A 15,677-nucleotide genomic window follows, 5' to 3' on the forward strand; every position below is an offset into this window, starting at 1 on the left:
TGGAGAGCCATGTTAGCACACCACTGCTTGCCAAAAAATCCTTGGCTGCACCAAGAACCTCACCCCCCAAATCCTCCAAACAACAGACATCTACATCAGTACCTCAGCTACAGATGCAGACACCCTTTTGAAGTTTCTTATTTTTGAATTGAGAAGTTTCATGCTAATTTTACTTTGTAAGCAACTGAAGACTATATAATTATTTCCTGAAACCATAATGTAACCCGTGCCTTAACAGATTTTACACAAAGTCCTCCACAATATCTACAAAATACTGAGAACAATTGATAGCATTTAGACACTGACCACCACAAGACCACTGCCAGCCATAGCAGGGCCCCTCTCCTCTGGACATGAGCCCACCAGTGCAGCAGTGGAACATCCAACAATGCACATGCAAGTTAACATTAATACAAACACGCCACTCCCTGTACAATATAGGTTTGCATTATCTAATCATGACAGAGGCACAGTCTAATATATACAGTCGCGACACACTCGCTGATTTTTGTTATACACCACAACAACAGTGCCCCAAGCAGTGGAGAAGCTATGCTGCTGAATACGGTATTTAGTATATGTAAACAGTATAGTTTATATTCATTTTTAACATGGTTTTTACGAAAGGCAGTGTATGTAGCGCAATCAATTGCAGTAATAATAGGAAGAAGACACCACATTTGTCATTCTTCAGGTTTCCTAAGGACCAAGAGGTATGAAACATCACATTAGACCGCTCTTTATTTACGATTTTTTTCTAAACTGTATCAAATTATTGAATTTGTCTCTCTTTATCAGGAGCAAGAAATGGTTAATAAATAGTAGAAGACAGGATCTGCTGTGAAAAGATGTCCTTTACTTGCTCAATAACGTGAAGTTTTGTGCTTTACGTTTCAAGTCAAACCAGTTCATGAGCGTGGAAAAGAAGACATTGTTATGGAATGCAGTTCCGACGTTATTTGACATGCTGAATAAGCCACAACTGGTGACGAAGCGAAAATTGCCATACAGACGTGAAAGTGTTACTGCAAAAACAATGAAACTGTCTCCTGATACAGAAGAAACAGCTACCACAGGTGTTCCTACTCGAGAGACATATAGAAAATACCTAATAACGGAAGCTGCAATACAGACATCTTTTGAAGATGAAATGCTTCAGGTGAAATTATTTGCGCGTTGGAAAATCGTGTGAAGTGTAAAAATGTGCAAATCATTAGACTTCGTACAAAATTACTACGTGACAAGGAAAGTGCCCATCGTAAGAGTAAACTGCAACCACAACGTCACAGGACAGAAGTACAAGCTCATTTTAAAAAGTATTGGTTCCAAGTACTTGAAAAAGATGCTCTTGATTTTAAGCCAAATCAGTATACCACTGAATGGAAAACGTGGTGCAAGATGGAAAGATGAAACTAAATTATTTGCACTTAATATGTTGTACTATAGTACTCAGGCATATAGTTTTTTATCACACTGTTTTAGCCTTCCATCAGTATGTACCTTAAAAGGCATGTGGAAGATATACAATTAAATTATGGGATAAATAATAACATATTTCATCTTTTAAATTTGTTTATGGATGAGATGTCATTAATGAAAAATTTGATATATGACAGCTCTAGGGATCGTGTTATTGGATTTGAAGACATGGGTTTCATACGTACATCTGTGGTTGCCAATACTGCATTAGTTATAATGATTAATGGCATCTTCTCAAATTTTAAACAGCCCTTAGTATAGTATTTCTCCAAAGGACCAGTAGGAGCCACCCATCTGACGTGCACATTTTCTGAAGTTGTCAAAAAACTCACAGAGATTGGTTTGGTTGTAAAAATGTGTGACTGACCAAGGCTCGAATTTTGTGGAGTGGAGGCACAGACTGGGTATCACACCAGTTAATCCATGCTTAGTACACGAAGGGAGTAAGATCTACTTTTATGACACCACAGACTTGATAAAAATCATATGTAATAATTTATTCAGGTATAACATTATCCACAACAGATGAAGGATGGATTGGTACTGCTTCATGGAAGGACATTTGTCAGTTGTACTTAAGTGATTGTGAAAGGAAGTACAAGTTGACCCCCAAGCTCACTAAAAGAGCTGTCCAACTGCCAGCATTTTCAAAACTGGAGGTAAGCACTGCAGTTCGTGTGTTGAGTCGAACAGTAGCAGCAGGAATTGAGACACTTGTTACTTGTGGCGCCACATCATCTGCTACTGCTACTGAAGATTTTTACCAAAAAGTAAACGATATTTTTGACATTTTTAATGCATATAGTGTTAAAGTGCCTGTATCCTTAAGGAACTGCATTACAAGTGCCTCAAGACATTTGGAAATATTAAAGACACTGAAGCCATGGAAATTTGTACAGACCTGAGAGGCAAACAGCACGAGATACGTGTCTGGTTATGTATTAAAGAAATTGCATACAATTAATGACTTCAAAATGTAGGACAGTACTTGTAGATGACAGCAAAGACTTAGATGCAAATGACAAAGTGTCATTTTAAAAGCTATGAAGGCAACTTTGGAACCCTATTTGTACAGAAGATGTCAAAGAAGTTTTAACTTATTGTGACACTAAGATGACTTCTTTTGATGAATATGCTCACATAAGTAATTGTGGTGCTTTCTTTGTGAACATGATGGAAATCCCCAATTTTCCACCTGAGTGCAGTGCTGAAACCAAGCTGCTGTTAATAAGACTGAAGGTAAGGCTCTTCTGCTTAGTCTCTAGGAACAAGAGAAGAAATAAAAAGTGATGAAGCTCACTCATTTGGGTTGCTAAAGTGTTAGGACTGACTTATTCACGTAATTTTATTTTCGTTAAATGTATCAATGGGATATAATAGTTTTTTTAAAACAATCATGCTTTTTATTGGGATAACCTGACACCACAAAAAATAAGATGGAAATTGTACTTTTGGAAGCAGGCTTCCTGCAAAGCAGAACTTAATGAGAAGTGATGTGTCACTTCATATTTACACAAGGAAGAGCATCTATATACTTCATATGTGGGATATACAGTGTGTATTCTCTTACTTTCAGTGGAATAAGTGTGATTGTATGCTGCTACTTAATTATTTCTTCAATAAAATGTTGCAGCTTATGTCACTTCATTCAATAGTTCATGCTCTGTTTACTTATATTTCACGATCATTTATGACTCACTGTTCTAAGACCTGTGACACAAAAATATACTATTTTGTAAATAACGTACAAAACTAATGAAAAACATTTTTACGTCGCATCTGCCGTCAAGAGGAAGGCAAGCTTTCTGGCCGCTAGTGTCATTTGAACTGTCAAATGGTAACAACTTTCACAGCAGTGAGTGTCACAACTATATTAGACTGACAGAGGCATCTAGTAAATTTAAAGTATTTACACACAAAAACTTGATCCTTTTGTCAGACATACTCCAACTCACATTCTGAAAAAACTACAAACACCCAACTGATCATTAGTTCAAAATTTTACTCATGAAATAGTGAGGTTCTGCTACAAATTTCTCATTTGTACACCCACCTATCAGTTCAATTTGAAGTAACAAGCCATATTGTGTGTCCCTGACCAATGTGCAAAAATTTAGCATTTGCTTTTTTACAATAGGTAAAATTTCACTCAATTCTTGTGATACTTATGGAAGACATTGTTTTAAAATTTTCTATCTCTCAGAAGCCATCAGAGGCAAAACACTCACCTGCCAGATAGTGGAAATCTTACAAACCCAAGAAAGCATTTTTTCTGCCAGTGCCGTAAGTGTTCCATCTTTAGTACACCATACAGACTAAATGTGAGCTGAAGCCTACATCAGGTTTTTCAACCACTAAATAGAACTTTAATACCATTCCATCAATAGCCCATTTTCTATTGACCACACCTTAACAAATGCAAGTTTTCCAAAACAGTCTTCTGAAAGGCTTAATCATGTTAACAGTAACTCTTCCCCCTCTCTCATTTTAACATACAAGTTTTAATATTCACATTCCAACACTAAGCGGAGTATGAAAGAAATTTGCCCTTATATAGAATTTTACTAGTATACTGTTAGATGTCCCATTTACAGCATCAATGAAGGTTGAAAGTTTAGCATACTGCCGAGAACGAGTTTTCATTAAGCTCAATAGTCATTCATTGCAATAGTTCCTTGTAATCAAACTCTACAAAAATAATCTTTCTGTCACCAACTCCCAGAATTCCTCAAGTTATCACACCAGAAAGCTATGAAGCATACCAGCAATACACTGAGTTTTTAACAATTTGTAGATTTAATTGCTAATTCACTCGGGATTTCTGAAATAACCATTACACAATTTATGCCAAAACAAATTTTATTACACAAAAAAGTGGAATGAGCAAGTATCTTTCAACTGTAAAAAAATTTGAACATCAAATCACAACTTAAATGACATCACAAACAAATCAGAAAATTGCATTTTCCATCTGTCAAACTTAGTACTCTTCAGCTCCTTCACCTTCTCCTTCAATAGAATCCATACCAACTTCTTCGTAATCCTTTTCAAGGGCAGCCAGATCTTCACGGGCTTCTGAGAACTCTCCTTCCTCCATACCTTCACCGACATACCAGTGGACAAACGCTCTCTTGGCATACATCAAATCAAACTTGTGGTCAAGACGAGCCCAGGCCTCTGCAATTGCAGTTGTGTTTGACAGCATGCAAACCGCACGCTGAACCTTTGCAAGATCACCACCAGGTACCACAGTAGGAGGTTGGTAATTTATTCCCACCTGTAACAAGTAACAAAGGTTTAGTAAATATACACAATATTTCTGTTCTGTCCCATAAAACATTCAATTAGCAGCTAAATCACAGATAGTAGTATAACCACACATACCTTGAAGCCAGTTGGACACCAATCCACAAACTGGATGGTTCGCTTTGTCTTAATTGTTGCAATGGCAGCATTTACATCCTTCGGCACAACATCTCCTCTGTACAGCATACAACATGCCATGTACTTTCCGTGTCTTGGATCACATTTCACCATCTGGTTGGCAGGTTCGAAACAAGCATTTGTTATTTCTGCCACAGAAAGTTGCTCATGGTAAGCCTTTTCTGCAGAGATTACAGGAGCATAGGTAACAAGTGGGAAATGGATACGAGGGTAGGGAACCAAGTTGGTCTGGAATTCTGTCAGGTCCACATTAAGAGCTCCATCAAAGCGAAGAGATGCCGTGATTGAGGATACAATCTGGCCAATCAGCCTGTTCAGATTGGTGTAAGTCGGCCGTTCAATGTCCAAGTTTCGGCGGCAAATGTCATAGATAGCTTCATTATCACACATGAAAGCACAGTCTGAATGTTCCAAAGTGGTGTGGGTGGTAAGGATGGAGTTGTATGGCTCCACAACTGCTGTTGAGACCTGAGAATTTAACACCATGCTTTAGTTATAGAAAGCACACACAACTTCCAATATTATATGCAACATACAAGGTTTCACAAAACTAACATACCTGAGGAGCTGGGTAAATAGCAAATTCCAGTTTGCTTTTTTTGCCATAATCCACAGACAGACGTTCCATCAAGAGTGAAGTAAAGCCTGAACCAGTACCACCCCCAAAGGAATGGAAGATCAGGAATCCCTGAAGCCCAGTACATTGGTCAGCAAGCTTGCGAATACGGTCCAGCACAAGATCCACTATTTCCTTTCCAATTGTATAGTGACCACGGGCATAATTGTTTGCAGCATCTTCCTTGCCAGTAATCAGCTGCTCAGGGTGGAACAGCTGCCTGTAGGTACCAGTACGCACCTCATCTGCAATGAAAAAAAATGAATTGCAGATGAGCAATTTGGAACACCACTGAAGCAATTTAAATGCATAAAACATGGATTAGAAACCATAGCACCATTTTTTACCAGCAGATACAACATACACTGTCACTTTAACAACTAAATCTGCAAACCATTTTCAGTGACAACTGAAAGTGAACATTTTCATAATAGGCAACTACAAATACAAAAACGAATGAAGCGGCTGCTTAGTTTGCATGCCAGCCAACCAAACTACAGGACAGGACACACATTATGTTACTTCAGGAGAAACCATTAAGATCAATTCATTTACACTGTGCTGTAAAATACCAACTACCACATGTCTTGTGCTGTGACTGGGGAACAGCTGCCACCTTGCTTATTTTCATGTTTGCAGAGCTAACATGAAATTGCATGGAATTAAAGAGGGACCAATACTATAAAATCAGGCATGGGTCTAAATACATCAACTCTGCAAAAACAGATGTTAGGGCATCATCCAAAAGTTTCACTTCAAATGGAACTATTTTTTTGAGGTCTTGCATTCTTAGAATAGCCTATAGGCTTCAGATTAGTGAAGCCTTGGAGAACTATCTGGTGGGGGTATGGGTTTGTTTAATAACCCTAGAAGAAAATTACAAAATCCAGAAACTATAGCACAGGGCATCCATAATTCACCAATTTGTTAAAATTTAAAACAATCCATAAACAACAAACAACACCATAATTCCTCCTACCCAAGCCTCAAATTTTTACCACTGTCCACAGATCATACTAAATGCCCAAAAACAAATTTGGCAGAAAAAAATAACACCAAAATACAGCAATAATAAATTATTAAAGCGGCATGCGCTACGTTCTTAACGGAACTTACATAATAAAAGTATGTATGCAATTTAAATGTGATCTAATTTATTTCAAACCTGAATAAAAGGGAATTTGGGGTTTTCTAGTAAAAAAATGAAAAACCACTGGATATGATTGGATAAGAAAACAATCTTGTACTTGCAAAAGGGGCAGGATCCAATTCTTAAATCTGCAAGCAGGGGGACAGTGCGTAGGATAGTAACACCCAGTATTCACCGGTTTCCGAACTCAGCAATACAAGAATATGCAGTTTCTTCTATTAAAACCGATCTTTGACTATTTGTTGTGCTAAACCAACGGAAAATGCTACGTCGGCGTATAATCTGTTTCTGTACTTACCAACAACAGTCGGTTCCAAGTCCACAAATACTGCGCGTGGCACATGCTTCCCAGCACCAGTTTCGCTAAAAAATGTATTGAAGCTGTCATCGCCCCCTCCAATAGTTTTGTCTGATGGCATCTGCCCATCGGGCTGAATGCCATGCTCCAGGCAATACAGTTCCCAGCATGCGTTACCAATCTGGGTTCCCGCTTGGCCAACGTGGATTGAGATACATTCACGCTGAAATACAGAAACACTTATTAATGGCTTTACTTACAGTCTTCATTCACATTAAGTCATTCACATTAAGTAACTTCCTTCTTACAACTAAATTTTCTTCCCAGACTGTTCTACATGAACATTCCTACAGAACAGAACATCAGCTATTCATCCACGGCTCAATGAAAATCATTCGACAAGTAACGCGAAGAATAACGCTTATCTCTCTCGAAAATAGTGGAATTACACATGAAATAAGTTACAACGTAAAGTGCACACATTCGCTCTAACAATCTCAAATGAAAAAAGGAAAACTTAATTTCGCTCAAGATTATTTATTTTCGCCCTGTATTAGAAACTGAAATGGAAATACATTTCACTTCACGAACTGGAGCTGGAAACGTGTCAAACATGGCGGCCGGCCGGCAAAGTGCCCCACCCAAATCTGTAACCTCAAATTGACAAACCATAATGAAACTTCCATGCCTTATTTCAACAAGACTGCCATTCTTGAACCTGGTTGTAATAAATGTATACAATCACCGGCGTTTTTACATACGAATAGTCTTTAACACAATAACGTTAAAACTACGAACATTTTGGTGCCATCGTTAGCAAAACTTAATCTTTAAACTGCATAGTCTATTTCGAAAATTTCTGCCTAGCATAAACGCATTAATGTTACGAAGTAACTTACCATTTTGTTATCGGTCACTAGAATTCAGCAGATGGAAAAATCGAAACCGCAAACTTCTGCCTCGTCTGGAACGTGCAAAGGTGTCCCGCGCCGAGGTTAAAGTGACGGCTGCAACGTCAGATTTCACTTATATAGACTCCGCAGTCCAGCATATAACGAAGCTTGTGATTGGCCCTTGCCCTACCGCGTTTGAAAGGCGCTCTGCTATTGGATACTGTAGGCGTTCCAAGAGCTGAATACGAGGGCCACAACCGGTATTATCCATGATGCCTTCTACGGAAAAACGAATGAGTAAGACTGCGGTGGCCTACTTCGCGCGTGGGCTTCATGACGTAATGCTTTTAAAAGGCGTATATTTAAGGGCATAGAGTTCTCGAACGGCTGTTAGGCGAGGGCAACACGCAAAAAGAATTTAATAGCCATGTGACTATCATTGACAATGAAGAATTTAAAAGATTTAACAGTTGTTCCATGCTCCTAAGGTTAACTTAGGAGGGGAAGGTCTTCGTTTTTAACTGTAGGCGACATAGTGGCATTGACTTAGTCCGTGGGTTCACAGCCTTGAAGAGAAACAGCAGTTTATGTAGGCGGCACGCTTTACGTGACGGAGAAGTCAATAATGACTTTTACCGGAACTGTCCCTAGCATAGGGTGTGGAGAACAAGTAAGCCCGTTAGAATCGCCCATCTACAAATTCGAAGAGCGTCGCTGTTCGTTGTACGTGTTCTAACTCAAAAATTGTTAAGAAAAGCGACATGAGAATTGATATTTGGAAGCAACGGGCGAAATATTTCATTAGGAGACACTGCTAGTTTTTTCACCTGCAACTTTTCTTTTATAAGTATAATGCTACATTCGCGTACGTGACGTGCGGTGCTCAGCATAGAGCTCAGTAAATTATTTTTCAACATATTTGTCGTGGACATTGTACTGTGCAAAGGAATAGTATTGCATGGAAATATTCAGAAATCCTAGTATTGTCGTACGTTTCGAACTTGTTACTGCAACAATGTGCACGATGGAAGCTAATAATTGATGTCCTGATTGAAGACGGATCTGAAAATATTACCACGGTATCTCATACGACAGTGACCAGCTTAAGGCCGCAATTGATCATTGCAATTACTTGATACATTTAACCAGGGTCGATCGTCTTACATTTGCTTGCTAGAAAGACTGCAGAATGAAATACGTGTTCGACAGAGCAATGAAAATAACTGATCTGGAGATTTTTTCAGTTGTAGGTGTAGCACTGCTTTCTCGAATTATGATTGTTATCCTTTCCTGGTTTTCGTATATTAATTCTGTTCATTTATATTAGAAACAAACAAATGTTAAGTCTCAAGGGACTGCATTGCAGATGTCTCATGTCTGACGCAGAATAGCTGCAGTAGAAGTCGATGGGTTGGGTCAATGCCAATGCTAGCTGTGAAGCTTCCGTTAGCAGTAGGATTCGTCTTAAAAACACGTACTGTGATACAGATGTTTTACAGTTAGCACAAAAAATAAACGAGCTGCCCTATCTATCAGAAGATGACGGGCATACCTACATCTACATCACTATTAAATACTCTGCACTCCACTCTTAAAGTTACTTATGATGAAACAGTCACGATAACAAAATATTTATTTAAAATGACCGGTTTTACATGAAGATGGCCTACTGTATGTGTTGAAACAGATCATTTCAAATAAATATTTTGCAATCCTGACAGGTTCTTCATAAGTAAGTATCACAAGTAAGATCGCTAACATTCCCAACCATACTGCTTAAAACCACCCTTAAGTGCCTGGCAGAGGGTTCTTTGAATCAGTTGCACATATCTACCGTCCCATTCTTGAACAGCGCTCGGGGAAAACGAACATATTTCCGTGCGAGCTCTGATTTCTCTCATTTTATTACCATGATAAATTTCCTCGTATGTAGGTGGGCGTTAACAGAATACATTCGCATTTGGAGGAGAAATTTGGTGACTGAAATTTCACGAAAAGATCTCGCCGCAACGAGAAACGCCTCTGTTTCAATGGTTGCCATCCCAACTCGCATATTAAATCCATGTCAAACTCTCCCTCGTTTCGCGATAGGACATTACCAGCTGTCTTTAACTTTTTCGATGTCCTCCGTCTATCCCAGGGGTGTCAAAACTGCGGGCCGCGTGCGGCTCAAAGTAAGTATCACTGCGGCGCAAGAAGTGAGCATCTAACACACTATCGGTAAAAAAAAAAAGAAAAATCCGATTATGTTATGATAAACTGAACATTTTCGATTTGAGGCTCCCAAACTCCCGCAAACGATGTTATTCCTGATTTTTTTTCCCCTTTTTCTCAGTGTTTATTCGTGTTAATACATATGCGGCCCAAAAATACTTACTTTTTTTTTGGACACCCCGATCTATACTGTCTCGTAAGGATCTCATACCTCACAGAATCTCTACAAAGGACGGGCAAGTGTTGTGTACGCTGTCTCTTCAGTGGATTTGTTGCATCTCTTAAGGCCATGTCCACACCGGCTGCACCGCGCAAGAGACGTTTGGCACATCGCTACGGGGTGTCCGGTGTGAAATTCAAACTGCGCCCCGCTGCGCAACAATGAACTAGTTCCGTGCTGTGTTGATACATCAAAGGAAATGGTTCGTTCGTGCGCGGCTCTGGCTAAAACGCGTTTCTGTTTTCCATTGTTATTGACGCGCGAACGTGCACACTGAAACATTGGTGCGCACCTACGAACGATTTGCGCAGCTCTGCACCGCACATTTGTGCGCGGCATGGCGTGTCCATCCAGTATGGACACAGCTGAAATGTTCAGCCAGTAAGACGCAGTGTTTGGTTCGCCTCAGCCACAGCATTCTCTACGCGATCGTTCCAATTTAAGTTGTTCGTAACTGTAATCACCAGATATTTAGTTAATGAACAGCCTTTAGATTTGTGCGATTTTGTCGTGTAACCGAAATTTAACGTAATCCTTAAAAGGAATACTCATATGGCTGGCCTCACACATTGTATTGTTTAGAGTCAATTGCCACTTGTGGCACCATATAGATATTTTTTCTCAATCACTTTGCAATTAGTTATGATCTTCTGATGACGTTACTAGACGGCACATGACAGCATCATCTGCAAACGATTTAAGAAGGCTGCTCAGATTGTCTAATAAATCATTTATATAGATTACGAAAAGCAGAAGTCTCTAACTGTGCCTTGGGGAATGTCGGCTATCTCTTCTGCCTTACTCAATGACTTTCCGTCAGTTAATACGAACTGTGACCTTTCTGACAGGAAATCACGAATACAGTCATATAAATGTGACGATACTCCATAGCATGCAATTTCATTACAAACTGCTTTTGAGGAACAGTATCAATAGCCTTCTGGAAATCATAAATATGGAGTCAGTTTGAGTTCCACTGGCGAGAGCATTCATTCCTGCATGAGAATAAGGAGCTGGTAGTGTTGAACACGAGCGATACTTTCTGATTCCGTGCGGGCTACCTGTCAATGGATCGTTTTCTTCTAGATAATTCGTAGTGTTCGAATACAGTATATATTCCAACTGCAAACTGACGTTAGTGAGATGGGTCTGTAATTCAGCCGATTACTCATACTTCGTGTCTTCTGTACTGGTGAGACCTGTGCTGCTTTCCAGTTTTTAGATACGGATGTTTCGTCGAGCGAGCGGTAGTACAGGGTGATCAAAAAGCCAGTATAAATTTGAAAATTGAATAAATCACGGAATAATGTAGATAGAGAGGTACAAATTGACTCAAGTTTGGAATGACATGGGGTTTTATCAGAACCAAAAAAATACAAACGTTCAAAAAATGTCCGACAAAGGACGTTTCATCTGATCAGAATAGCAATAATTAGCATAACAAAGTAAGACAAAGCAAAGATGATGTTCTTTACAGGAAATGCTCAATATGTCCACCATCATTCCTCAGCAATAGCTGTAGTCGAGGAATAATGTTGTGAACAGCACTGTAAAGCATGTCAGGAGTTATGGTGAGGCATTGGCGTCGGATGTTGTCTTTGAGCATCCCTAGAGATGTCGGTCGATCACGATACACTTGCGACTTCAGGTAACCCCAATGCCAATAATCGCACGGACTGAGATCTGGGGACCTGGGAGGCCAAGCATGACGAAAGTGGCGGCTGAGCACACGATCGTCACCAAACAACGCACGCAAGAGATATTTCACGCATCTAGCAATATGGGGTGGAGCGCCATCCTGCATAAACATCGTACGTTCCAGCAGGCGTTTATCAGCCAGGCTGGGGACGATGCGATTCTGTAACATATCGGCGTACTTCTCACCCGTCACGGTAGCAGTTTTGCTGTCCAGCGCGATCTGTAGGACATTTTGTGAACTTTGTTTTTTTTTTTGTTCTAATAAAACCCCATGTCATTCCAAGCATGTGTGTCAATTTTTACCTCTCTATCTACATTATTCCGTGGTTTATTAAGTTTTCAAGTTTATACTGACTTTTTGATCACCCGGTATATTATTCCTATGTGTGGAGCTATTATATCAGCATTCTCTGTAACAACGTAATTAACAATAAATGTGAACCGTAAGACTTGCATTTATTAAGTGATATGAGTTGTTTCACTACACCAAGAATACCTGCTTCTAAGTTACTCACGTGGGCAGCTGTTCTTCATTAGAATTCTTAAATATTTACTTCGTCTTCCTCGGTGAAGGAATTTCGAAAAACTATTAGCTTATTTAGAAACGCCTCTTATGTGGCAGAATGAGATTTACACTCTGCAGCGGAGTGTGGGCTGATATGAAACTTCCTGGCAGCTTAAAACTGTGCCGGACCGAGACTCGAACTCGGCACCCTTGCCTTTCCTCTTTTGTGGCACTGTCATCGGTAACATTATCATCGCGCAGTGAAGATACTGATTGTGATTTGCCCAGGGTTGCCAGATTAAATTGGCAAACTTAACGAACATTGCCTGGCGAAAGGATTCGCTGGGCTGTGGGCTGAAGGTGAACACAATAAAACAGTTCGTTAACATTAAAAATTGTATGTATTATTGCTAGTTACATCTTTCAACGAAGTTTTGTTGCCTTTAATTTTTTGGTAAAAATCGTTGCTTGTTGCAAACTTCAAATAACAACGAATGCATAATTCTTGTTTTTCCACATTGACAGTTTGTGTCTAGCCTAAGCCATAAATGGTTCATGTCACTGAACACTCTTATCACATTGGCGTTGCTGCCTGGAGCTGCCATTATGCTTTTGATAATTTGTGTGTGTGTGTGTGTGTGTGTGTGTGTGTGTGTGTGTGTTTGGCAGTTTTTCTCCGTATCAAAATCTTTTTTCGACGAAAACTAGTTTGTGCATGTAGAAGCTTGACTTTAATTGCTCCGAACTTTTCTTTCTATAGAGATCTTTTCGTATAACCTTTGATACGTTCGTGAAGTAAACGTAATTAATGAGGTACAAAATAAATATAGCACTCCGGCAGTCCATTGTCTTTATTAGCGACAAAAGGCCAAATAAGCTTGTTGCACACATTCTCACCTTCTTGGCGGAAACACATTTTGATCGCTTTCCAATCAAACAAAAGTCTTTGCATAACTGGCAGTAAATTTGCCCATCGAACTGTTAAATGGTGAAGCACAGCTTCCCTAATACTTCGGCAATATTGGAAATTTTGCGTTTTTTTTTGCATGTTTTTTCGTTGCTTCTGCAACAGTATTCTGACCTGTGTTGTGTAACACGGGGGTCAGTTTCGTCTCTTATTAATTTATTTAGTATACATCTCTCAACTGCTGTCGATACGTTTCCTCAGTTCAAGCTACATGTATTCTACGCCTACATAATTATTTCCAAGGAATGGAAACTGTCTCTCAGGAAGACGCCAAGCGAATTTTTATCTGCTTTTTTAAGTAAATAACTGTATTGAATGTTTATTTTTGGTAGGTTTGGGTGTTATGGCAGTCAGTCTCGTTACCACCTTGTGTTTTTTTAATTTTATTTTTTATTTTTAGGGCGCTCAACTACTAGGGTCAACAGCGTCCAGACACAAACGTTAGTGCACCAATAGCGCAGAAAAACGCAAGGGGGTAACATCAGAAAATACTTACAAAGACGCAGAGGAACAAAATAAAAGAGTTAGATCTTTTTGGACAAGTCCGTCAGTGTAATAAAACGAAGGACCTTGTGGTGACTGGTGCCTCTATCCGTCATGACTCTCCTTATTTGCTCAGGATTATTTGTTGCTACCAGGTCAAGCCTGTTCTCGCAACCATTTACACTTTGAATGAGCTCCTGAACCAATTGCTCGAAATAATTTTCAGAGAAAGCTCCATCTTTTTGATTTGCAGCTCCTTATATTGGCCGTGTTTGCAGTTAAAATTTTTGGATGTGAGGTCCGCCAGTTATGCATCACAACATTTCAGCATGATGCGGAGAATTGGAAGTGCTTGCCACACGAAAACGTAAGTAAATACGAAAATAGGCGCGAAAACATCGCAAAAAACTAAATTACGTTCTAGAAGATAGGTTAACTCCCAGCAAAAAACTTTCTCATCAACATCGTTTGGTTGCAGATGACAAGCTACCTGTAATAATTATCACAAAAGTGATCCAGAAAATTCATGCTCACCAAATGTAAAGGCATTTACAAAAAGAAACAATCTGTCGTTTGAACTAAAAATGCACATAATTTGATAATCATTTAACAAAAATGTTCACATTGCAGAATAAATAAAACCGAAAACCCACTGATGGTGGCACTGTGGTGCCGAAACATGTTTGGGTACTGAGAAAAACGGTGTTTTGCATAACTGGCGGACCTCACATCCAAAAATTTCAGAGAAAGCGTTTGGTAGAATTTACGATTAAGTTTTATGCCTGGCACTAGCTCTGAACATGATATGATACTCAACATTTCTCAGCAACTGTATCATCATAATAGGAAACAGTGTCTTTCCTTTGTCAGCGTGATTGTTAAATAATATTAATTCTTAGGCGCGTCTGTAGGAAACCGTAGCTTAAATTCAGCTCGGACACGTGGTATCCTTTGTCACTAACATATCATTGTCCGTCTGCAGTTATCTTTCTTTTATGGACATACTTGATACACTCCTGTTTCGCATAATGTATACATGCGTCAATCGGAAATAAATTGCCAAATATTCTGTCATTTTAATGGAGCCTTAAATGAAGCTTTAAATAGGTGGTGGCGTCTACAATAACTGAAACTGCTGTCAAAGATGGCTCATATCTCCACAGCAACTACTAAACTGCGTAGGTTCTGATGCAGGATTAGTCACTCACACTGGACATATTAATAAGTTGCGTGTTCCATTGACTCACGATTCGTTATCACGAATGACTGGAGTACGTAGATTGGGATCGTTAGCTGCGCTACCAATACACATCTGTGTCATTTTATTCCTTTTCTGTACAGAAAAGGAGAACTGTTTATTTTCTACTGTATTATTATTGCGTTGTTGGTGATTGTTGTTGAGATTCTGTAAGTAACAATTTTGCCCGTCATCGACTCATCCAAACCAACTGCTCGTTCATTTCACGTTGTTATTAAGATCTGTCACATACGTTATCAAGAAGAAAACTGGATTTGTTTGTCGATTTTTACAGACTATTAGAATACTTTACCCTGTTCATGCATAAACGATGTTACTTTGGAACGGAGAAGAAATTTCATTTTCCTACTGGTAGTTGTAAGTTGCTGAATTTGAAACATTTTATAGCACTAAGAGAATTAAGTTTTGCAATTGACAAAATACAACAATAACCACACAGTTTCAAGTCGCTG

The 15,677-nt window shown here is 39.2% G+C and overlaps 1 protein-coding gene across 1 annotated transcript in view; it reads right to left on the bottom strand.

The window, feature by feature from the left end:
- LOC126092616 (tubulin alpha-1 chain-like) overlaps positions 1–8,043 on the bottom strand; it is a 60,338-nt gene extending 52,295 nt beyond the window's left edge. The window contains exons 1-5 of the mRNA XM_049908334.1: positions 7,887–8,043; positions 6,988–7,210; positions 5,483–5,784; positions 4,864–5,391; positions 4,703–4,756 (exon numbers count right to left, since the gene is read on the bottom strand). Coding sequence (XP_049764291.1) covers positions 4,703–4,756; positions 4,864–5,391; positions 5,483–5,784; positions 6,988–7,210; positions 7,887–7,889 — 1,110 coding nt within the window. The 5' untranslated portion in view covers positions 7,890–8,043. The remainder of the gene's footprint in view (positions 1–4,702; positions 4,757–4,863; positions 5,392–5,482; positions 5,785–6,987; positions 7,211–7,886) is intronic.
- Between the last annotated feature and the right edge of the window lie 7,634 nt (positions 8,044–15,677).

The sequence above is a fragment of the Schistocerca cancellata genome, chromosome 1 (assembly GCF_023864275.1).
Source record: "Schistocerca cancellata isolate TAMUIC-IGC-003103 chromosome 1, iqSchCanc2.1, whole genome shotgun sequence".
Classification (NCBI taxonomy): domain Eukaryota; kingdom Metazoa; phylum Arthropoda; class Insecta; order Orthoptera; family Acrididae; genus Schistocerca; species Schistocerca cancellata.